Raw genomic sequence first — 25,634 nt, 5'->3', positions numbered from 1 at the left:
AATGATGAGTCTTTATTTGCGTAACATATTTGGTATCCCACTTAGTATGTTAGTGGCTAGTTTTACTTTTTCATCGAAGGTCTTTTCAAATTGAAAAATAAAGAAAAAATTATTTTGTCTAGAGGCAAATTTCTGTTAAAGATATGGAAGTGCCATTAGACATGTTAACATTTCTTCAACTTTGTGTTAGGGGAAGTATGAATAATCATCAAAGGGTAATGAATCTGCCAAAATAAAAAATGTAAATGATGTGTTTGGATTTTGTCTAATCTTATATATTGGGCTGAATAAAAAGGCTTCTTTGAATCTGTAAGGTATTTTCCAGATCTCTTCTCAGGATTTGAGGAAAAAGTTGTTGAATCATTCTCTGAAAATAAAGACTGACTGTTGAACTAGGAAATGAATGAAATCATAAATGTGTGCATATCGCCACCAAGTGGCAAATAAAAGCATTGTTTGTCATAGTTGCTTAGATCAGAAAATAAAGGCACATTGTTTCATAAAGTGTCCTTTTATAGCAGCTGTTAAACTCCAAAAGCTAGCCACTTGGTCAAACTTTTCACTGAATGTTTGGTACATATTGACCAGCTGTCCAAATTCAAAGAATCATCGATTCACATGCCATTATAAAGGTGTATGTTAATTTTTCGTTTGTTAATTAGGTGGCATTTTTTCCTTACCCTCCTCCCTTTAATTTCCTTTCATTTGTCTGTAAATTTTTTTGTATTGATGCTTATCTTCTATTTGATTATTATATTACTACTGAAGTTTCTGGAAATGAAATTTGGTTTGATTCATTAGCTGATTTTTAGGGGGTGACAATATTGGGATGTTTAAAATATGATTTCATCATCACATGGTAGAAATAATCTTAATGTTTATATTGGACTTGCTATTTTCTTGCATCATAGCTTTCTTGAATAGTTGTAGAGTTGATATAAAGATAAGGCTAGTTCAGAGGCAGTTGAAGAATCTTCATTTTTCTTAATTTATTACAATTGGAAAGCACTTTCAATATAGAACCTAGGTCAGTGTTTTGTGGTAAAGAGTTTCTTGTCAACCTGTCTGATTTTTATGCCCTGTTGGTTTCATGCCATTTTATCACAGTACTCTTGAGAAAACCAGCACTACATTTGGTACACTATAGTAAAACATAGCTTTTCGAATTTTATAGCTGATATACCAACTTACTAAGGAGGCTTAACATCTGTCAATAAAATACTAATAGTAGACAAGCTTCCAAAATTGATGCCTTCTCAACTTCCTGATAGTGTGCCAGCTAGATATTTGAATCTGTGCCATGGTAAGTATTGGGTGGTTCCCAGCATTAGAGGCCAGAAAGATCCGTGGTGCAGACTTGAACTGAGCCAACTCCTGAACTAGCCCAGCTAATCCAGGCATCCCTCCAAACTTGGAGTGACCTGGAACTGAGCCCACTGCCTCGGCTGTGACCTCTCTGTCCATGGTGACAGAGAGTATACAGGAACAAAAGCTGCTCTGATTCCTTTCTATTGGTTTAGATACATATAAGAAGACCCCAGAAGATTTTCCTCCTAACTCAGCCTGATCCCTTCGACCTACTAGGTCTACTTCCCCATTACCCCGGCTTCATCTCCTGTTGTTCTCGTCTCTGCTCCAGCCACGCTGGTCTGTTGTTTCTCCGCTGTCCGTTATAGTCCTTGCTACTTTGGAGCCTTTGCATTTGCTATTCCCTCTTCTGAAATGCTCTTAACCCTAGATACCCATGGCTTTAGGTCATGACTTAAGGTCATCTTCTTAAATAGGCTTTCTCTGGCCACCCAGGTCTTATGCATTTTTAAGTACCCCTTCCCTGCTTTATTTTTTCCCTCAGTACTTACCATCAGCTAACAGAGTATATACGTTATTTTCGTCATCTAGCTTTTTAAAATTGTCTTTCTTATTAGACTATGAGTTCCATTAGGACAAGAATTTTTATTTGTTTGTTTTAACTACTAATATATTCCCAGTGTTTAGTACAGACTAGGGGTGTAATAAATTTTTGTGAATTATTGAAAATTAAATAAACCCAGCTCACTTCCTGTAAATTGTATGTAGATTGCCTCTAAAGGAGTCTTTGGTAGAGTTGAGCAAAAAGTAGGTGCCGTATGTTTTGATTCAATTCTGTCAATATTGTAGTAGGTGCTGAGGGGGAAGCAAACAAGTAGACACTACTCTACTACCTTTATTTAATTTATTTTTTTATTAATTTTCATTGGAGTATAGTTGCTTTACAGTGTTGTTAGTTTCTACTGTACAGCGAAGTGAATCAGTTATACGTATACATATATCCACTCTTTCTTAGATTTCCTTCCCATTTAGGTAACCACAGGTCACTAAGTAGAGTTCCCTGTGCTACACAGTAGGTTCTTGTTAGTATACATAGTAGTGTATATATGTCAACCCCAACCTCCCAATCTACTACCTTCAGGGTGGCCTGAAAGCTAAATCCAGCATGATGGTATCTGTGTATGTACGTACACACACATGCCTGTGTACAGTTCTTTAGTTTTTTATTTTTTTAAGTCTGTACACTGTTGGCCTAAAAAGCATAAATTATTTGCCAAATTTTAAAATTAGAAATTTCATGTAAAACTTGATTTCAGGCAGCTATTGGGAAGTTGGAGGATGTAGCCAGCACTAGGCCTCCACGCCCATAGTGCAGCCCTGTGAGTGGGTGGGTGAGTGTATACTCACATGCTTGCTGTTCCCAATTGTTTCCTTGTCATCAGAGCCACACAGCATTGGCTCTTTGCAGTTAAGCTCTTTTTTTTTTTCTTTTCTTACAGTGGGCTTAAAAGATTAAGAAAGAAATTTCTGTGCTTATAACTATACAAAAAGTGGGAATTTCCATGAGGGCTGTATGCTTCAAGAAAGAAGGGAGGGAACCTACTTCTTTGAGTAATTAAGGGATATTTCTACTTATTTATTGTACAGCTGGTCCACCCATTTATATTACTTACCTGGCTGCTATTTGAATTTACTTGGCTACTATTTGAGTAGGTATTTGAGTTTTCAGGCCCCTTGACGAGACATGACATAAATGTTTTTTAATCTTTATTTTTTTAAAAAATTTTTAGCTGCATTGGTTCTTTGTTGCTGTGCACGGACGGGCTTTCCCTAGTTGCGGCGAGCGGGGGCTACTCTTCGTTGAGGTGCGAGGGCTTCTCATTGCAGATGGCTTCTCTTTGTTGTGGAGCACGGGCTTCGCACGGGCTTAATTGTTCCACGGCATGTGGGATCTTCCTGGACCAGGGATCAAACCCGTGTCCCCTGCATTGGCAGGTGGATTCTTAACCACTGCACCACTAGGGAAGTCCTGACATAAATGTTTTAAAGTATGTGTAAGTCAGTGTGTGTAATTGAGCAAAGGAATTACACCCTACATAAGGACTGGATTGATGGTCTGAACCATGTAAAATGTGGGGCCTGAGCTAGGCTTTGAAATAGATATTTTGTAATTACTAAGAGAAGATTATAAGGAAATTATTCTAGGTGGGAAGAATTTGTGAGGGCGGGTTTTTGGCAACTAGCAAAACAAATCTCTTGGTTGTCTCTGAGTTGAAAGGATACAGTATATTGTTCTTTCAGTCATCCACATACAGCAGGTGTTCAGGATGTAAGATATATAGTAATCCAATGATCCATTTTGCTTTTAATTCTTTTACTTAGTTGTGTTAGTATTTAGAAATTTTCTACTTTGGGCATTGCTCTAATTCTGTTTTCCAGGTTAATTACCAAATGAAGTTAAGAGTAATATCCATACCAAGAATGTCATTAATTAATGATACATCATTTTGAGTAGACATTAATCAGTAACTTCAGATTCTGTGGTGGTATACCATGTTTTGTATATGTTAGAGTACTTTGGATTTGTTGAACTGCAGTAGTTCAAAACTCTGAGCTATGTGAAAAGAGATGTTCCCTGCTCTAAAAAGTATCTGGGCTAAGTGAATGCGTAACATCAATATAGATGAACCTTACCTGAACAAATGGAAGTGGAAGTCTTGATTTCTGTGCTGTGGATATGATTATTTGCATTACAAAAGACTTCACCAAAATGTTTCATTAGGAGCTAACTTTGTGCAGTTCAACATGATTTTGTATTCATGTGTTTAAGAAAAGGAAATGCTTTCTTGAATGTAATTGCATTGTGTTTTTTCCCCCTCATTGTTTCAGGTTTTTTTGCCCTCCTCCTTGTGTATATCTTATGGGCAGCGGATGGAAGAAAAAAAAAGAACAAATGGAACGCGATGGTTGTTCTGAACAAGAGTCTCAACCATGTGCATTTATTGGAATAGGAAATAGTGACCAAGAAATGCAGCAGCTGAACTTGGAAGGAAAGGTAAAGAGTACCATGGTACCAGAATGCAGTTTTCTTACTTGGTTTTGTAGTGGTGATTTATTTTTTCCTTTTATGGCAATTGGTAGCACTTTTTTGAATATATAAATCAGAACCAGAAATAAACTTCTCAAGTAGCTGTGGTTTAGGCATGATTCATGGAGCTTGAGCTGTTGACATCTAAAGGTGGCACACAATAAACTTCCTCAGCTTGCTAGAAGTTTTAGCAGGCTGTGAATCAGATTTCTGTTGGGCCAGTATAGGAGGCTAATTGCTCATCCATCTGACAGGGGCATGATAGTCAAACAACAATGAAAATACATAGTTCAATAATGTTTTATTCTACTCATTTAATCTTAGTCTTATACTAGGAACAAAGTATTATGGGTTATAAACATCATAAATGTTTTACTTAGCTTCAGTGTGGAACGGAACTATGCTGTGTAGACAAGAACAGCCATGATTACCTTTACTCAGACTTTTAGGGATTTTCTTTGATTACTTTACTAGGGAATAAAATTTATGAGTTAGTTTTACTAATTGTATTTTATGGATTTAGAAAGCAGTTATTTCAGCCTGTACCTTTAGTTTTCAAAAGTAGTTCTTCACTGACTTAGCATTAACTATTACTTTGTTTTCTCTTGATATTAAAATTTGAAAAATGGTTATTTCTGATTTCAGTGACCACATGAATGTCTTTTAAAGTACTGCATAAATAGCTGTTTTCTCATTCAGTAAGTCTTTGTTGAATGTCTTAGTGTTTGCTGTATTGTAGCTGACATTAAGGATGGGAGTTTGGAGGGCAAGGTTGAGGGTGGTGAGCTAGCGGGTTTGTACTCTCATTCAATTTTAGTCATTTTACAGATAATGAGCACTGAGAATAAGGAGCCTTAATATCAACCTCCTTCAAATTTGCGTATGTTTATATCATTTGTATCTTTATATTTTTATCATTAAGGCTTGTCAACTATGTATTTTAAATTAGGTTTGGGATAAAACTTACTACAATAAAGGTTGTTTCATCTTAAAATAGAGCAGTGTAAAATATTTCTGAATTATGACCCTTGAGCCAAGGTAAAAGATATATTTAAGTAGTGGGTTGAACAAATAGGCCTTAGTCATGTCTCATCTATTTTTCTGTTATATAGAAAGTCTTAGTGATGTGTCTCCAAGCTGTACATCTAGACATTTGGAACTGTGAATGATAATTAGATTAGATAGGTAGTAAGAAGCCAAGGATTCTAGCTACCATTGTATATAATTGTGTTAATTGAACTTCATTGCTTGCTTTAACACTTCCGGCTTCCAGCAATTTTAAGGGAGGTAATAACAAACAAACAGCATCCCCACTTGCTTTTCTCAGCATAATGGCTTAGTACATCTTTCTTCAACTTCTGCCATTATATCCTTTCCCCAAGCCCTAGAAATTTGCAGAAGAGAATATCTGAGAGCTTGAGCATTAAATAGTGCTTAAAACACCTACTTACAGGGTAGTACAGTGTCTGTATGCCAAAATTATGTGTTAATATTTAGTTATAATGAAAAATGCTATTAGAGAAGTCTATAGAGAATAAGACTGGTTGAGAGTCAGCAGAAGTCATTCCAGGCAGAAAGAACAATATAATCATATGCTGGGACCGTCAAGGTACAGGAACAAGGTAAGTTTGGGTCCAGGTAGGCAAAGATGGACCAAGCAGTGGGATAGATGCTGAGCTTCAGAAAGAGGCACTTTGGTCCTATCTCACTTAACCTCCATTCATTTAAGGTAATATTATTTTCTTTCAACAGTCTGTTCATTGAATGGTACAATTAGTCATTATTGAAAAAGGAGGGATTTTATTTTGCATTATTGGGTGTTTGTCCTTATTTTAATCTTCATTACAACAAAGTTCTAATATATGTAGCCCTTATTTTTATGGTCATGACATTTGACTATATGTTGGTAATATTTTGGATCTGATGTTTTTAATTTGTTAACTATTCATTTCCTCAGTTTTTGTCTTTACATAGTTGGAGCTAGGTAAGCTATGCAACATGAATTACTTCCCTAATTAGCACACTTGTATTTTTATTTTAAAGAATTACATCCCCTACACCTATGTTGCTAGTATTGTTTTGTTTATATAATTCAAATTCTACAATTCAAATATTTCTATAAATTTTTGTAGCATTATATTTGGTATTTCTTTTTTATTTCAGGGCAGATTTTTTTTCTTGCCTGAAGACCTTGTCTTCAGAAAGTTGTTTTTTAAGTTAAACTGTTCATTGTTTATAGACATTTATTATATGCCATTTTCTATTTTCGAATTTTATTAGCTAATTTAGCCTTTTGGTATGATGAAGCAAATGTAACTTCACTTTTTATTTACTTAGTGTCTTAAAGCCGTAATACTTTTTCTGAATCAGTGACTTGTCCTTTTTTTTTTTTTTTCTTGTGAAATTTGAGTAGTTTGTGGTCAGTTGCTTTATAGCTTTTAAAAAATAATAAATTGTATCTGAGATAGCTTTATTAGAATTTTTTTGTGGATTCAGACTACTCACTTTTGTAATTAGGGGTATATTTCCTTTCCTTCCAAGGAGAGATATATATATATATGTTTGCTTTTTCCAAACAAAATAAAGCCCTTTGAGTGTCTGTGTTATGACCCAATTTTCTCTGCTCTTTTTTCCTTTCCTGTTTGCCAGTCTACCTTATCATTTATGCTAGATTTCAGTATTTTCTCTTTTCTGATATAGATCATATCCCCTAATGTTAACACTCAAATTAAGTGATCTCATCATTTTTAAGTTTTGCCATTAGAATTTAATTGCTTTCATTTAGATACACATTTTATTTTTGTTCCATGGGAGTACTCTGCTTTAGTGTATCGATACCCATTTTCCTAGACTTTGTCTTACGTTGTAGAATAATTCCATAGTTCAGGCTTTATTTGACTTTCAGAGCTTTTTAAGGTAGGGCAGGGCCATGGTTCAGCATCCCTGAGCACTTAGAGATCCTTGAGTGAAAGGAGCTGAGTGAGTGCAAAGGCTGTTGTTTTAATCTTTCTTATTACTATTATGAGCTTTATCTTAACTTTGCCTTGTGCAGAACAAAGCCTCTCAAAGCTTTTATCACCCTTTTGAATTTATAAAAACTTAATTGAGTAAAATATTCAAGATGGTACCTAAATTTTCTTATATAACTTTGCTGTTGAGAAATGAAATAGAGTATGGCATGATTTTTGTTCTGCTATGGCATGATTTTTGTTCTGGTACTAAAATTGGCTGTGAGTAATATTTTAAAGATTAAAAACCTAGAGCCCATTAGTTATTTTTTAAATGAGTGGCATTTGCACTACTTTTTAAAAGGAACGCACAGCAGAGGTAGTCAAGAAACTTGTTTAGCCTAATTTTAAAGTAGAGCAATGATTTTTAAAATATATATATATATATATATATATATATATATTTCAGATTTTTAAATACTTAAGCCGTACTTGAGCATTATTTACCCAGTCTGGAAAAGGAGATCAATAATTTAGCCTCTTCCCTCATTCACAGGGATCAGGGGAATAGGAAGGATTTTAGAATTGTCATATATAACTGAAATAGTAGCATTTCAGAGTATCTTTGTTGTTTTACAAGTGCTATAACTCCTTAATACTATCCTTTCAGTTACCAGACTTTAATTTCTGGTAAACTGACATAGTACTTTGCTGCGTTTGTTTTCTCTAGTACCTTTAAATTCAGTTCTTTTGGTGATGCAATAGGAATTATCCCATTGGACAAAGTTAGCTATTTCAGAAAATATTGTTTTCCTCAGACTCATGGGTGGTTGCTCTAGTGTTCGGCTATATAAGAAAAAACATTGTATGTACTATTTTGAGAAGAATCAGTGGTAAAATCTTTTACATAATTTAATTGAGTTCTGATAGCCTTCTTTATATCTTATTTGCAGAAAGACAGTCATGGAATTTTTTAACTGTAAAATTTTATTTTAAAAAATTACTGATATAACATTGGTAATTCTGTGAAATAGATGTAGAGCTGTATAAAACAAGAAAAGACTTTTTTAAAAGCCTTTTTGAGAGGGGAAAACAGAACACAGTGTTAGTATTTCGTAGACTTGATAAGGAAGGCTTTGTACTTTGTTTTGAGAGATCAGTACTTTTCACAGTTGGTTTTATCAGCTCTTCTTTGGAATTACTGCCTTTAAGTCTGATGAAACTTAGACGTGGCCATACTGAGTTGCAGGTACAGCTGACAGGGTTTTGGTGCTATTAAAACTTGCCTTTTCTTTCACAGAACTATTGCACGGCCAAAACATTGTATATATCTGATTCAGACAAGAGAAAGCACTTCATGCTCTCTGTAAAGATGTTCTATGGCAATAGTGATGACATTGGTGTGTTCCTCAGCAAGCGGATAAAAGTCATCTCCAAACCTTCCAAAAAGAAGCAGTCATTGAAAAATGCTGACTGTATGTATACTTGTTTTCTTTTTTGTCCTCAACTCCCAGCACGAACTAATAAGACAAATTCAACTATTTTTTAAATTAAAAATTACTTTTCAGTAGCCAGTTCATTTTTTGCAGATACTTTTTGTGGTCTTCACTTTATCTGAAAGTCATATTCGGTTATTACTGCTGCTTTATTGTCTTTTTCTTTAATTAAAAATGGGCAATACCTGGTGTAGGGAAGTGGTTTTTAAACAGGATTGGTTCATCACTGCCACCCAGAGGCATTTGGAGAAATGGGAGTTTCCTTTTGCTGTCCCAGTGACTGGAGGGAGTAATGTTCGCATTAGGGTGTCTAAACGTCCTGTAGTGCCTGAGAAGGTTCCCATTCCACGAAGAACTGATTCGCTTAGAATATCAAAAGCACCCCTTTGAGAAACACTGTTACATCAAATGGGCTTTGGAAGGCTGTCCTGAGAACCTGAACAAAAATTTTAACGTAGTTGCACTGGCAGAGACTGCTGCCTCATCAGCACATTTTTAGGCTATAGCAGATAAATGCTGTTTGAATTATACACTTCAGCCTCTGTACCCAGTTTTCTTTAACTTTTTATTACGAAAACTTTCAAACTTACATAAAAGGGAGAAAGTAGTATAAGGTGACCACCTGGCCTCAACAGGTTTTACCAATTCTGTTTTATCATCTCTATCACCACCACCCCTTCCTCCTCCAACTGCTGGAATTTTTTAATGTAAATCTCAGACATCCTATCCTTTCAACCATTTCTGCAGTAGTGACTCTCTAACAGCTAATTTTCTTTTAAACATCATTATACCCAACAACAGTTGATGGTAGTTCGTTAATGCCATCTAATGGCCAGTCCGTGTGCAGATTTATCACATTGTCTCAGAAATACCTTTTTACAGTTGTAGCGTTGTTGTTGTTTTTAACAGTTGGCTTGTTCAAACTCGGATCCAAGCAAGGTTCATACATTTTAATCTGTAATAGTTTCTTCTCTTTCCACCAGCCTGTTTTTCCTTCTGTGTTATTTGTTGACACTGGGTCATTTTTCCTGTGGAATTTCCATATTCTGGATCTGGCTGATTACGTGTTCCTCTGTCTCTCATATTTTCTACAAACTGTTGGTTAAACTTTTATTTTAGAATTAGCTGATCCTATGTATGTTCATTTCTATCAGATCAGAAGTCATGTAATATCTGGTTATCCCACTTGTTGTTATATTAAGATTGGTTATAGTAATTTGAGCTGTTGTTAGTCTAATCCACCAGTTATAAAGTTCCTCAACAACCTTTAACCTAATGATTTTAGTAGCCCTTCATGATGGCTGCTTAAATCTAGTATTTCATTAAGGGCTGCAAAATGATGATTTTTCTAATTCTTTTATTCTTAACTTTTGCATTTGTTAGCTGTTTGCTTTAAGTATAGTCTATGTAGAAAAGCCAGGATAAGTTCTTATTTACTAATTTGCAGAATAACAATAGTATTCTTTGAAGGTGACCAGTGAGGTTTTAGGATTTTGGTTTATTTGCTTGTTTTTTTTGTTTTGTTTTGTTTTGTTTTATTATGAACTTAATGGGATTTTATATAGTGGATGGTTTTTAGTCTGCTCAGTCATTATTATCATCATCATTTACTTTATATTATGGAAATTTTCAAACATACTAAAGTAGACAGTTGCATAATGACATGAAACCTCTTGTGTTCATCCTCTAACTTACAGCAGTGATCTTAACTTCAAGCCAGTCTTGATTTATCTTCACCTGTAACCCTACCCCACCCACACTTTCCTCTGCCCTCATTTTAGTTTGATGCAAATCCAAGACATTAGATCATCTGTAAATATTTCTCTGTATCTCTGAAAGATAGGGTCTCTTGTTTTCTAATATAATTACAATATCATGATCACATAAAAACAAACATAAAACAACTATAAAAAGAAATAATTTCTTAGTATCATTAAATACCTAGCTAGTGCTCAAATTTAAAATTATCTAAAATGTGGGGTTTTTTTTAGCCCTTTGGTTGAATCAAAATTCAAATAAGATCCACCAGATATTATTCTGTATATTGTGTTGACCTGTCCTTGAGTTTTTTTTAATCTGTGGATTTTCTCTTCATCTCTCTCTTTCTCTCTCTCTTCTTGTAGTTTATTTATTCAAGAGACTGAGTCCTTTGACCATGAGAGATTTCCACATACTGGAATTTGCTAATTGTATTTCCTTGGTGTAGTTTAATGTGTTTTCTGTAAATTGTAGTGTCAAAGAGGAACAGAGCTGGACACTAAAGGTGGTTAGAAACAGATTTTATTCACTACTGTTGCAGTAGGGAAAAGAGATCTCAGTAAAGAACTGAGCTCAACTCCAAATACTACAAGGAGAAGTGGGGATTTATAGCCAAGGAACAGAGTTGAGGGGGTCAGTGGATGAAAAGTTACTAAGAGGAGAGAGACATCAAGGGTAGGGGGATTCTTGACAAACTAGCTTACCAGAATTTTTATAAAGACAGGCCTAGATGATCAGATATAAAGGTGGAGGGGAGGAACTTGATCAGATGTCATGGATGGGAGGATGGTTTAGCAGGATTCTTGGCAATAACTGGGCTAGGCAGGCCAATGCCAGAGCCCAAGGAAGAGTCCCGGTGGAAAAAGGGCTCAGAGGAGCCTGTCTAAAGTTTGGTCAAGGAGAGAGTCTTTGTCAGGAAATTTAGAAACTTGATCAGATTTAAGGTTGTTGTTCTTTGGTTCTTTTTTGTTGTTTGTTACTGGAGGGCAAGCCTACTTCACAGCGATGTAGTGTTCTTGCATCAGGAGGTATAATGTCATGTATTTAGGCTGTTTCCAATTCAAATTACAGGATTTTATTTAACCTCTTTAATTTTGTATTTCTACTGACTCTAAGTTACTTGATGGCAGAGAACATATTTCATTTTCAGAGTATTTTCTTGCTTACATAGGTGTGGTTGTGTTTTCAAGAAATTTCATGCAATGCTGTACTTTAAGGTATTTAGAAGGAAACAAAATCTCTAAAATCACAGTGTCCAGAGGCAGTTGCCATCAACTTTGGTAAACATCCTTCCACACCCCTCTCTATGAATGTATTCCATAGAATTAGATGTGAGCACATGGAGACACATGCTGTCACATAAAAATGTATATGTTTACCTAATGAAACCACAGTATAAAGAGTGTGCTTTCCATTCAGTGATACATCAGGGAGATATTTTCTTACCAATGCGTTTAAATACACATTATTCAAATAGGTGAATGATATTATAATTTATTTAATCAATTTCCTACTGTTGGACACTTATTATTTTAAAAGTAACTTCCTCTTAAAAAACAGCACCGCATTAAACATACTGTGTAACTCTCATGTAAAAAAGATTTTTATGGACGTATTATATATCTTTAGCTTGACATTATTGATAGAGTTACCTTGATTTTTGGGGGGTTATCATCTGTATTTTCTTAGAGGGTTAAAAAAATTGTTAGCAGAATCCATTAATTCTTAAATGATAGTAAAGCATAGTCCTGACTCACCGGGTACTGGTCCCTTCTTGCTCTCCACTCTTGCCCCGCCCCCAAACCCCACTCACATAAATAGGAGCTGTGTTTTCTTTGCAGTATGCATTGCCTCAGGAACAAAGGTGGCTCTGTTTAATCGACTTCGATCCCAGACAGTTAGTACCAGATACTTGCATGTAGAAGGAGGTAATTTCCATGCCAGTTCTCAGCAGTGGGGAGCATTTTATATTCATCTCTGTGAGTATAAAAATATGCATTTGATTTTTTTCGTGTGAAATTATTAAATTCTTTTTACTAATAAGACATACAGATATATTAAGTTTTGTCATTTTTATAAGCAGATTAATAAGTTCTAAAAGATGATAATTTGATCTGTTTCCATTGCACTGCAGTGGATGACGATGAATCAGAAGGAGAAGAATTCACAGTCCGCGATGGATACATCCATTATGGACAAACAGTCAAACTTGTGTGTTCAGTTACTGGCATGGCACTCCCAAGATTGGTATGGCCTTAATGACTTCATGACTGTTTCTAATAAACGTTGGTGGCCGTTTCCCTTTTTGGTTGTATATCTGGATATGTTCAATAGAGGGCACTATAAAGTTACATTAAGATTCATTTTCTTAACTAATGTAGATACATTATTCATTCTTTGTGGTACCTGCTGCATCCCAACACAGGACCAAGTTTTCAAAAGCATAGAATTTTAAATTTCTTTAAAAATATAAGCATAATTTTTATTATTTTATTCTCCCAAAGGAAGATGGATTTAAAAATTAACTAAAATTGGTATTTCTTACTCTGGTAGAGAGGCATAGTGTTTGGGGCTTTTTGAAACTGTAAAGAACTGCTGTTCTTAGCAGAATGAAGCAAAAGCCCCTCATATACCCTTTGTCATCTTCCCCCTCCTTTTCTGAAACAGAACACAATTTAGTTATATTAAAGATGGAGGGGGTTTATGAGTAAGTTTGATTCAAGGTCAGGTTGGGGGAGGGGGTTAAGTGAATGGAAGAACTTTTAGTATTACTTTCCTGAATATGCTTTGTATCTCTTTGATGAAATATTTCATTGGCTGATATTTTCTGGGACTATTCAGCAGGAGCTGGGTTGATCTATAACTAAGTAAATGCATCATTTTATTGTTTTTGTTTTGTTATATTTTTCTGTGTCATAGTTGTGCAAGGTGATTTCATTTCCCATTTCAACTTCATAAGCCAAAATATGTGAAACATAGTAATATAAATTTACAAAACCTTGAACCTGAGGCAAATTATAAAAAGGGGAAAGGTAGGGAAAGAAGGGTGCATAAATTAGAAAGAAAGACACACCAAAAAAGAAGCTGAATCAACATTTACTCAAGTTCTTCTCTTTTCATTCATTATGTGTCACTGTATTCCAAGGATAATGTTTATTTGCTTTGGTATTAAATGCTTGTGCTACAGAATCACTATTCAGAGGCCTATGCCTCTGATCAGCAACAGCTTATATATGGGCCACTTAGAAGACAGACTCAAATCTTAAAGTAGTGTTTTCACTTAGTTTCATGTAAAGTACCAGTCTGCCTTGCTTGAAGGTCATCTCTCTTTTTTTTTTTTAATAAATTTATTTATTTTATTTATTTATTTTTGGCCGTGTTGGGTCTTCGCTGCTGCGCACGGACTTTCTCTAGTTGCGGTGAGCGGGGGCTACTCTTTGTTGCAGTGAGCGGGCTTCTCATTGCGGTGGCTTCTCTCATTGTGGAGCACGGGCTCTAGGCGCGCGGGCTTCAGTAGTTGCGGCACATGGGCTCAGTAGTTGTGGCTCACAGGCTCTAGAGCACGGGCTCAGTAGTTTTGGCGCACGGGTTTAGTTGCTTTACAGCATGTGGGATCTTTCTGGAGCAGGGATCGAACCCGTGTCCCCTGCATTGGCAGGCGGATTCCCAACCACCGCGCCACCAGGGAAGCCCCTTGAACGTCATTTTTAATTGAATATTTTCAACATTCAAAAGTATGTGGCTCTGATTATAAAAATGTTGCAATAAAAAACCTGATCCAGAGAATGCCTTAGGAAAAGTTGCAGTACCATCGTTAACAATGTACCGATAAATACCTCTTTCTAGAGATTGTGTGACTGAGGAGTTAGATTCCTCAGAGTCATAGCTAGGCTTTATATGGTCTGCACTACTTCCTGCCCTCCTTTACCTCCACTTAACGTGCAGTTTTCAACAAAGGCACGTTTTTCAGAGGAGGCATTCTACAGCTTTCATGTGCTTTCAAGAAGGATGACACTGTCTTAATATCTGAACATTGCATGCTATGCTTCCTAGAATATTAGCCTTATTGGAGATCTTTGCTTGGAAAACACTCTCCCTCCAAGACCAAGTTTCAATGGGATGAATGTCCTAGTGAGAAATCCTGTTTTTTAGGGTACTTTAAAAACAGGCACAGTCTATGTAGGTCTAGCCAACTAACAAGAAACACTGGTTAGTATTTATCCCACGTCCTCAAGGCTGTCAGATGCCCCAGAGGTTTGGGACATCTAAAATCTGTTAGATAAACTAATCAGCGACATGAATTCAGCCTGGGCATTTACCAGGTATAGTGCTAGGAATATGAATAAGATATGTTTTCTGTCCTTAAGAGCTATATCCTGTTTACCTCAGAAATATGGAAAATCCTGTACCAATAACCTACAAAGCCAGCGTAGAAGAGAGAGAGCTAGTTGGAGTAACCTCTGGTGTCTTATGAATGTAGAATTCATCACACATAGCTTGTTAGAACATTCGTATTATCTGGTTTCTCAGATTTCTTTCCTATCCTTAAGAATTAGAAATGATCACAGCAAGTTTGATACCAAATAGTAGGGGACATCTCTGGTTTCTTTATTGGTGAGACTAGGTCATTCAGCAGCGTCTATGTCCAGAGAACTATTATGGGAAATAAAATTGAACCAAACATGGCCCATGTTCTCAATATGCTTATTATTACTAGGTAGTGGAGAAACAGTGGATTACAGAAATGACAGTGTCCTAGGCAAATGTTGACTCTTACGTGGTGAAGTCATAGGTGAGTGCGGTAGACTTACAGTAAGCTTTAAACTTACATCATTCAAAATTCACTTATTTCCCTAAAATCCAAACATCATTAAATTTAAATACACCTTTAAGACTAGCATTGAATGGAAACATTTTGCTTGAGTTTAATTAGTCTCACAGAATATCTTAGAAGCTGTAATTGCTAAAAGTGTAGTGTCTCCCTTTAAACTCAAAAATTAGTGGTGATGTGAGTAGAATGACAAATATTCTGACTAATAAACTGCAGAGCTAAAAATGTGTAAATACGAAGAATGTTGACTTTAAAAGATTGGGATTTTTAATAGTTGTGGCTTAAGTAAAGAAAAATCATCTTGGAATATGTCAGGTGTGAATCAAGTAATAAAACCCCAATAATATTGCATAATATTAATAGCACTGTTCTGAGCACTTTTACATATATTGATTCATTTAGTCCTCACAATATTCTGTGAGTACTGTTAAGGATGTTCATTGTGGAGCAAAGTATTACAGTCCTACATGCATACGTGCATTCTACAAAGAGCCCTGAACCCATGGGCCAGGCACTGTCTAGATGCTGGAGATACATTGGTGAACAAGGTAGACTTTCTTTCCTTTTGGAGCTTACATTTTGGTTTTTTTTTAATTAATTAATTTTATTTTATTATTTATTTTTGGCCGCATTGGGTCTCTGTTGCTACATGTCGGCTTTCTCTAGTTCTGGCGAGCAGGGGCTACTCTTCGTTGCGGTGCGCAGGCTTCTCATTGTGGTGGCTTCTCTTGTTGCAGAGCACAGGCTCTAGGCACGTGGACTTCAGTAGTTGTGGCTCGCGGGCTCTAGAGCACAGGCTCAGTAGTTGTGGCACACAGGCTTAGTTGCTCCGCGGCATGCGGGATCTTCCCGGACCAGGGCTCGAACCTGTGTCTCCTGCATTGGCAGGCAGATTCTTAACTACTGCGCCACCAGGGAAACCCGGAGCTTACATTTTGGAAGGGAGGTCAACAAAAACCAGCTAAAGCAATACCCATAGACTGTATTAAAAGGTTAATGTAAGTGATAAGACATTAAAACAGGATAAAGGGATAGGGAAATGGGAGTGCTTAGAGTGGTCAGAGAAGTCTTTTTGAAGTGGGGCTATTTGAACAGAGACCAGAATGAAGTTGGGAAAGCAGAAACTGGGTGAGGAGCATTTCAGGCTCACAGAATGAGGGCAAAAAGAACTTAAGACAGGAATGTGTGAGGACTAGCAAGGAAGCCGTTGTAGCTAGAGCCAAGTCGGGGGGGATGGGGGGAGAAGTGCCAGGAAGTGATTCTGCAAGGTTAGCCATGGGCAACATCTTGTCAAGTCCCTCTCTCTATCTACAGTACGGACTTTCTGTTATCTATGTAAGATAGGAGGCCACTGGAGGGTTTTTTTGTGTGTTTTTGTTTTTTGTTTTTTTGGCTGCATTGGGTCTTCATTGCTGTGCACGGGCTTTCTCTGGTTGTGGCGAGCAGGGGCTACTCTTTGTTGCGGTGCGCAGGCTTCTCATTACAGTGGCTTCTCTTGTTGCGGAGCACAGGCTCTAGGTGCACGGGCTTCAGTAGTTGCGGCACGCGGGCTCAGTAGTTGAGGCACACAGGCCCTAGAGCGTGTGGGCTCAGTAGTTGTGGTGTGTGGGCTTCAGTAGTTGTGGCTCATGGGCTCTAGAGCACAGGCTCAGTAGCTGTGGCACACGGGCTTAGTTGCTCCGCAGCATGTGGCATCTTCCTGGGCCAGGGATCAAACCCATGTCCTCTGCATTGGCAGGCGGATTCTTTTTTTTTTTTTTTTAATATTTATTTATTTATTTGTTTGTTTATTTATGGCTGTGTTGGGTCTTCGTTTCTGTGCGAGGGCTTTCTCTAGTTGCGGCAAGCGGGGGCCACTCTTCATCGTGGTGCGCGGGCCTCTCACTATCGCGGCCTCTCTTGTTGCGGAGCACAGGCTTCAGACGCGCAGGCTCAGTAATTGTGGCTCACGGGCCCATTTGCTCCGCGGCATGTGGGATCTTCCCAGACCAGGGCTCGAACCTGTGTCCCCTGCATTGGCAGGCAGATTCTCAACCACTGCGCCACCAGGGAAGCCCAGCAGGCGGATTCTTAACCACTGCGCCACCAGGGAAGTCCCCACTGGAGAGTTTTAAACAGGGAATGATGGCTGGTTTATGTTTGGAAGAATAATTCTGGCTGCTTTGTGGATAAGAGAGCATAGGGACATAGCTGTGGAAACAAAGAGAAAGGTGGTTGGGCTTTTGTCAAAATTCGGGCAAGAAGTTGATGATGGTACCTTAGACTAGGATGGTACTGGTAAGGTGATGAGAGGTGACCGATTTGTTTGAAGGTAGACCTAACAGAATTTGTTGACAGCTTGGGTGTAAGAGAAAGCAAAGAGTCAAGGATGACTCCACGGTTTTAGGATTGAGTGAACGTGGTGTCATTTATTGAGCTATGAGTTGAGGGAGGATCACATTTAGGAAGAAATAAAAAATTCTGTTTTTGATTAAGATTGAGATGCCTATTAATAGACATTTTCAGTGTAACTGTTGAATAGGTAGTTAAATATACACGTTGAGTGCCTGAGCAAGGCTATGGCTGGAGATACAAATTTAGGAGTTGCCAACTTCTAAATAGCATAGAAAGTATAGAGTATGGAGAGAGGAGAAGAGATCTGGGGACTCAGCTCTGGAGACTAAAGGCCGGTTAGAGCAGGTGTATCCCCGAAGGAAGAATGTGTGGGTCGGATGCCTCTGAGAAAGCTAATAAGATGAGGACAGAGAAGTGCTCATGGGACTCAACTGTCTTGAAGTCCTTAGTGGCCTCACCAAGAGCAATTTTGAGACAAAAGGCTGGAGAGATTTCAGGAGTTGGGGTGGTGAGGAAGAGGAGTTTTGCTGTAAAGGAGAGCAGAGAAACAGGGTGGTGAGAGGGAAGGACAGGGATGTATAGTCAAGGAAGGGGTTTCTTCTGATTTTAGATGAGAAATAGTTCTAACATGTTTGTGTGCTGTTGGGAGTGATTTTCATAGTCCTCAAACACTTAGTGATTACCTTCCATGTGATAAGTAACATCTAAGGTTTGATAGGATTATCTTTCAGATATCCATATGTGTTTTGTGGAATATTTGGATTATAAGGTCATAGTGTGTAATGGAAAGAGTTCAGGCTGGACAGGCAGCCTGCCTTGGAATCATATTCTGGTCCTTCAGCTACTGACCAAGTGATTTTGAGGAACTTAACCTGACCTCTGAGCCTGTTTCCTAATCTGCAAAATGATAACCTCTTTTAGGTTAAAATAAAAACAACATATAAGTATGATACTGGACTTAGGTGCCAACTAGCACACCCATAGTGGTCTTTAGAGATAATTACCCCTTTGATGTTGGAATATTTGTCGTTGTATAGTATTGGAAAGGTCAGGATTAACATCAGCTGGAAATTTGCTAGAATGCAGAATATCAGGCCCCGTATGTGATCTGTGGGATCAGAACAGATGTGTGTTTAACAGGAACCCCAGATGATTTGTATGGACATTAAAGTTTGGAAACCACTGATCTAGAAAACAGGTGCCAGTCTGCCCTATTTTTTTAGGAGTTCAAGGAAAAAGGTAACATCTCTACATTCTTAACATGCTTGCAATCTAAAAGTATTCTTATACCTAGCTTTATTGTTTGTAAATGCTTTTGTGTATGTAGGTATGTGACAAATACCTGTGATGTATTGTTACATGGCAGATTCTTTCTGTGTACTCTTGACAGTGTACGAAATGAAAACTCTCCATATTGATGATCTTTTCTTTTTTAATTGTTGAAATACAGATAATTAGGAAAGTTGATAAGCAGACCGCATTACTGGATGCAGATGATCCTGTGTCACAGCTCCATAAATGTGCATTTTACCTTAAGGATACAGAAAGAATGTACTTGTGCCTTTCTCAAGAAAGAATAATTCAGTTTCAGGTATGTTTTTAAATTACTGGTAAAATCTAAAATGTGCAAACTATTAGGTTAGCAGCATTTAGAAACATGAAACTCTCGCTTAATGTTAATTGTATCCAAATACACGAAGCTGTGTGTTCAGATATTTATCTCAAGTTCAAGGGTCCTTAACCCACATGTTCCTCAGATATAGTAGTCATCCTACGTCAAGGAAGAACTCAAAACTATGAAAATGTTCTAAAAGAAGCAGTTAACATCTAGTTCTGAGGAACAAAGAGCCCCTCAGATTATCCAAAAGTAGATGTTGAGTATTCAGTAAATCACCTGAAATTATGTGCAGACAACATTGTATATGATGCTGCCTATTTTGGAGGAGCGTTCGTAATTCTCATCAGATTTATATTGGGGTCTTCTAAGATAGTAATGATGACACATTTCAAAAGCTAATTTTTAACTGTATTTACTCAGAAGGCTTTCATGAGGACATTTATGACATGAACAGACGATTTAATAGAATAGTTATACTTTCACATGAAACTCATTTCTGAACATCTGGAGACTTTCCAGAGAGATGGCCACACACAGCCAGTCTCCTCAACCCAGCACTGATGGTCTGACCTAGGTGTTTCGAGGTAGGGGTAGGGGATTGTCAGTCAACATTTTGGTTGCTTCCAGCTGAAAGTACGTAAGTTTCTAGCTGTTCTCTGAGCAGGAGGGGGCTCCCATTCTCTCTCTCTAAGGGATCCCTAAAGAGTTTTAAACAGCTATTTACATCACAGATACTGATCTTTTATTAAAGAAATTATACAGGTACTGGTATACTCTTACTTAAATGGTTATTCTGAAGGTATTATTAGTTTTTAGTATGTCACTGAAATATTTTGTATTAAAATAAAACCTGCCATATGTGAGGTTTCCATGTTAATATTCTGTTTGTTTAGGGATTGGCAAAGCATTGTGCTTGGGAAGTTTATAAATTTGTACTAAATTCTCTTCATGTTAATGCCAGTCTATGAGTGTTACTTTGTTAAAGTGTCTTATACTGCAGTGTATATAAAACTCAATTTCTAACCATTTTTTTTCATAAGGCCACTCCATGCCCAAAAGAACCAAATAAAGAGATGATAAATGATGGCGCTTCCTGGACAATCATTAGTACGGATAAGGCAGAGTATACATTTTACGAGGGGATGGGCCCTGTCCTTGCCCCAGTCACACCGGTGCCTGTTGTAGAAAGTCTTCAGGTGAGACCACTTACAAGTTGACTTTTAGCTCTTTGCAGCTGCTCTCAGCTATGACATGGCATAATTTTATTTCACAAATTTGATTTTTCTCCAAATCTTGTGATTTGGAGGTTTTGTTACACATCATTTGTTGATTTAAAAAAAAAAAAGAAGAAAATGAGAGGAGCATAATTTTATGCAAGAAAATTTAAATGTAAATCAGTTTGTATATTATCTTGAGATATTTTTAGTTCACTTTGTCTTTATAATCATGTCATTTAAAGGAAGCTTTTTATTTATCGGTTTTTTTTGCACATGATAGTCGAATGAGAAACTGTACTTTAATGAAAAATGAAAAGTTTTCTCAACATTGTTCTGATTTTCTGTGCATTGCAGTTGAATGGCGGTGGGGACGTAGCAATGCTTGAACTTACAGGACAGAATTTCACTCCAAATTTACGAGTGTGGTTTGGGGATGTAGAAGCTGAAACTATGTACAGGTACTTAATATAATTTTTTACATCATCCAGAGTTTTTGATGGGGGTGTGGGTACATGAGACTCTTTCCTGATATTGATTGTCCTGTATTTAAGCAACCTTGTTTTAAGTTTCAGTTCTAAAATTTTTTGTGCTTTTAAGTGATTTCTATTTCCTCCTCAGATGTGGAGAGAGTATGCTCTGTGTTGTCCCAGACATTTCTGCATTCCGAGAAGGTTGGAGATGGGTCCGGCAGCCAGTGCAGGTTCCAGTAACTTTGGTCCGTAATGATGGAATCATTTATTCCACCAGCCTTACCTTTACCTACACCCCAGAACCGGGGCCACGGCCACATTGCAGTGCGGCGGGAGCAATCCTTCGAGCCAACTCCAGCCAAGTGCCCCCTAATGAGTCAAACACAAACAGCGAGGGGAGTTACACAAATGTCAGCACAAATTCAACCAATGTCACGTCATCTACAGCAACAGTTGTGTCCTAACTACCGTCTTTTTGCTAGGACTTACACTGACTTGAGTGCGGCAAAATGTTGACAAAAAAAGAAAGAAAAAAATGAACAATCTTTTTGTGGTTTCTTGGGAAAACTTTTCATACCCAGTGATACTATTCAAAAACCCCATTACCTGCAAGTGCTGATTTGAAGTGCAGAAGCCACAGTAAAACAAACAAAAAAACATCAAAATGTGCAAACTTTTGGAAATTGATTTTTTTCAGCTGTTATTTTTGTTTGGTTGGCTTTTGTTTGGTTTTGTTTAAATGGGCAAGAAATAGAGATGTGGCTGGAGTAAAAGGTAATCAAACTAGAAGACGAAAATCTAACATAGTTTTTATGGACCAAGGAACTTGTATAAGCTTTAGTAAAAGGTACATTTTCACCATACCTTTTTTATATCACAGTATATATAGTACACCTTTGTTACCAAATAGGTTGTTCTCCTCCCCACCCCCTTTGAGCTTTTGCTCTTAAGTACATTCAGGTTCCAAGCCTGACCATGCTTGTTTAATCTAATTACCATACTCCTCCAGGTCTTTTTGGTCTAAGGCTGGAACTGTTCTTTTTATTTTATTATTTTCTTTAAAAGCTGAAGTCTTATGACTTTTCATGAGTGGAAGGTGTTTTGATTTCAGCAAGTCAAATCTTGTAAAGGCCTGCATATTTCTTTTAAGATTATTTGAAGTCTGTGCAAAAGCTTTAAAAAAAATGCCTCTGCCTTGCCTGCAATACATGCAACGTACGTTGACTTAGTCTCTGTTCTCAGACACCGTTGATAGTTATTTCTGTGTGTTCCTTTTTTTAAAAAAATGTATTTATAGTTGTAATCCAAGAGGTTCTAACATTTACCTGGAATTAAATGTGGCCATTTAGTCATTAATGAGTTAATGGCGTGGAACATGTTGGTTTTTACAGTGTTCCCTTCCCTTTTCCTGTGCAGAAATGTATCTACGCGGTCCAGGATTTGTTCAGGTTTTCCCTCCTCCTAATCTTGTACATAACTTGTATTATGTGTAAGTTAAACATTTTATTTTGAAGTTAGAATATTCCCAGTGATTTCATTCAGCAGGGTGTTTTTCTGCCTTGTTGGCATATGGCAAAAAAATATCATCAGAAGTATTTGCTACCGGTTGGTAGATGGTGCCCTTATTGTATAATGAGGAAAATCTCAGCAAAAGCATGTTTTTATTTACTTTTTTTTGTGGGGGGTAGCCTAGGCCAAAACATCATTGTAACCTTGAAACAAGATGCTTTTACTAGATGACCAACTAAAATAGCTGGAAGACAGTACTTTAGGAACAGATAGCTGTAAGATTATAAAAATGCAAATGTACTTTATCTTTCCATTTCTCTCCCTGCCTTTTTTTGTTTTCTCTTCCCCAGTACTGAGCATCTTCACAAATGTCTCCTACTTGGAAAGCATTTCTTCTCAATTCAGTTAAGATTTGGTTGCATTCGGGGTTGTGTGCTGGCTGTGTGTGCTGGGCTCACCAGTTGTACGTTGGTTTTGTTCCTGCACTTTGGGCATGCCTGTGTTCGGTTTCTTAGAAATTGCAGCAGACTCATTGGGCTACGTTTTCTACAGGAACTATGTGTGTAATGTTACAGGACATGGTCTAGTAATACAATCATCTTTCTTTGAGTAAAAACTACCTCTAGATTGTGGTAAGCTTTTACTGTCCCACAAAACAGGAGCCACAAGTACCTTAAGAATGCAAAACTGTAACTTCCTGCGGTTTCCATACAGAAATTGTCTTTCTGGTGTCCTGGGCTATTTTGAAAAGTTTCCGTCAGTAGACTTTTTAAAACATCATTGTTAGTAGCTTCCCCCCACTCCCCTCCACCCCCAGCTTTGATATCTTCATTACTCATTCTTTTGCTCAGACTCTGCCATTGTAAATACAATTCCTAACGTCTTTACATCACTTTTTCCTCAGTTTTCAAGGGGGAAGTCATTTGTAAAACATGTTAGTGGTTAAATAAAAGTTATTGTGGTCTTCTCTTTACTGCAAGCCTTTTTAATTACTCACAGGCTGCATTATACTATATATAGCCTTTCTCTCTTTAAGTCTGCTCCCGTCACTAGCTTCTCTTGTAAGCTAATCCTGCCTCACACTTTAAATCTGTTTCAGTGACCAAGGGCAGAATTCATTGTGGCCTTATCTTTCTTTGTTTTAACTGTTTACTGGCTTTTTCTTGCAAACTTGCTTATTTCTGAGTAGTATTTATTCTTCTCTCTGTTGAGTCTGGAAGTAGTCTTTACACAGTGCTTTTTGTTCAGAGCGCGGAAATGTTTTCAGTGCTGCCTTACTTTGAATGGGCCACAAGTTTCCTCCACTTCCCAGGTTTGGTATTTAGTTACCAAATTATATTAAATTAACTGATAACAGATGAGATGCTTTTGAAGAACAAACTATTCCTACCCAGCATTGCAACTCAAAATAATTTTTTCAAGTTTATGGCTTTATTAAAATGAACTTTTGCTTTTTTACTGTTTAACTATATCTAATTTTGGCTCTTTGTTTATTTTAATAAGATAATTGAAATATTAGACTGTAAACCCTTTTACTCTTTTTTTTTTTTGAAAAGTCCAAGAATATACAGGCATTCTCCCCCCCACTATTTTATGACATTCTACATACCACAAACTAAAGACTGAAATGATTTGTCTGTTGTGGCTTATTGTTTACTAGTAGTTCTTTTGTCAGCTGATTAAAATTTTTTTTGTGAATTATTTTCAGTGTTTAATTTACAGGAGCCTTATCGTCTGGTTATGGTAGAACATGGCCCCTCCTCCAATGGTGGCATTATTAGAGATGCTGGTCATTTTCCCTTATAAAGACTCTCAGAATGGTAACCACTTCAGTTAAAGTATAGCACATTCAAGCTTTTTTTTTTTTAAAGTTCTGTATTAGAAGTGTAGCCTATGCTCTTATGATTCTATGCAGTTTCTGAAAATAGGCATAGAAGCTGAGTCTGTTATCCAATATGTTTTTATTAGTTCTGTTGAATTTGATCACATAGATTGGGATGGCAAGCTAAAGGCTTTAAATATAAAATGCCCTTTTTATTTTGAATGATTTCAGAGTTGAACACTAGTATAAAATTTACCCTGCTGCTGACTTTTCTTAAACTGTGGCAACTAAAGGCATCCTCATATATGTATTAATTAGTGAAATATTTGTCACTCGTACTGCACAGACTTATTTGCAGTTGTAACTGGTTAGGTTTTTTTGTTTTTTTGTTTTTTTGTTTTTAATGAAACTAGTACCATCTGTGCCCTCAATTTCCAACACAGTTTTTAAGAACTAAACTAACTAGTCATGTTTAATCAGATAATCCATGCAGGGGGTGGGGGGGTTCCTTTTTGAAACAAAATGTTATTCAATTATTAACCAAGTTACTTATTTTTGATTTCAAAAGCAGCTGTGTTTCTGATGAGTACTGAACAAATGTGTGTAATTTTCTGTGCCAGACTTTCGACTTTGTTTTCAAGCACTGTAATGTGGGATGATGGTTAGAAACAATAATATATTAGGGTTTCTATTTAACCCTTTCAGGACTGAACTGTATTTCCTTTTATTAATTTTTCCATGTGTTGTGATAAATGTTTGCCAGCATTCAGTACTGTGTTGGTCCAGATGTAGGTTTATATGCTCATTTTTAGCTTATTTCTTGTACCTTGCAGCATGCTCTACGCATTCAGTCCTTAAGGGGTTTATTTTACAAACTGTGCACCTGTAAGGTTTATTAGCAATAAGATAGAAAATTGAGCAAGTTTATACCATAATTTTGTAGAAAAAAGAATCTGCTCAGTTCCATATTTCATCCGTGAGAAACCTGCAATATGGGCAGTTTCAAGAAATAAATAAAAAGGAAATGTAAACCATTGTAAAAGTCTTCTGTTGGATGTGCCTGATGCATGTATTATCGTCTTTGATTTCAGAATACTTCATAGAGATAAAATCAAATTCCATACTACAGTTGGTATATTTACAGTCTTACCTTGCTATCTAATCTACATCACATCAAAGTGATGGCTGTGCTGATTTTTTTTTTTTAATGTTTTAAACTACACAGTGCTTTAAAA

General features: G+C 36.9%; 1 protein-coding gene across 5 annotated transcripts in view; it reads left to right on the top strand.

Moving 5' to 3' along the window:
- Positions 1 to 25,433, top strand: part of RBPJ (recombination signal binding protein for immunoglobulin kappa J region) — a 120,036-nt gene extending 94,603 nt beyond the window's left edge. For all 5 annotated transcript variants that reach the window (XM_082464565.1, XM_082464566.1, XM_082464568.1 and 2 more), the window contains 8 exons: positions 4,198 to 4,363; positions 8,645 to 8,819; positions 12,440 to 12,577; positions 12,733 to 12,845; positions 19,214 to 19,354; positions 20,422 to 20,577; positions 20,953 to 21,056; positions 21,217 to 25,433. In XM_082464565.1, coding sequence (XP_082320691.1) covers positions 4,198 to 4,363; positions 8,645 to 8,819; positions 12,440 to 12,577; positions 12,733 to 12,845; positions 19,214 to 19,354; positions 20,422 to 20,577; positions 20,953 to 21,056; positions 21,217 to 21,532 — 1,309 coding nt within the window. In that variant the 3' untranslated portion in view covers positions 21,533 to 25,433. The remainder of the gene's footprint in view (positions 1 to 4,197; positions 4,364 to 8,644; positions 8,820 to 12,439; positions 12,578 to 12,732; positions 12,846 to 19,213; positions 19,355 to 20,421; positions 20,578 to 20,952; positions 21,057 to 21,216) is intronic.
- The last annotated feature ends 201 nt before the right edge of the window (positions 25,434 to 25,634 follow it).

This window comes from Balaenoptera physalus, assembly GCF_965194825.1.
Source record: "Balaenoptera physalus genome assembly, chromosome: 5".
Taxonomy (NCBI): Eukaryota; Metazoa; Chordata; class Mammalia; order Artiodactyla; family Balaenopteridae; genus Balaenoptera; species Balaenoptera physalus.
Note: the sequence above shows the minus strand (reverse complement) of the source record. Positions and strands in the feature narration are given on the sequence as shown.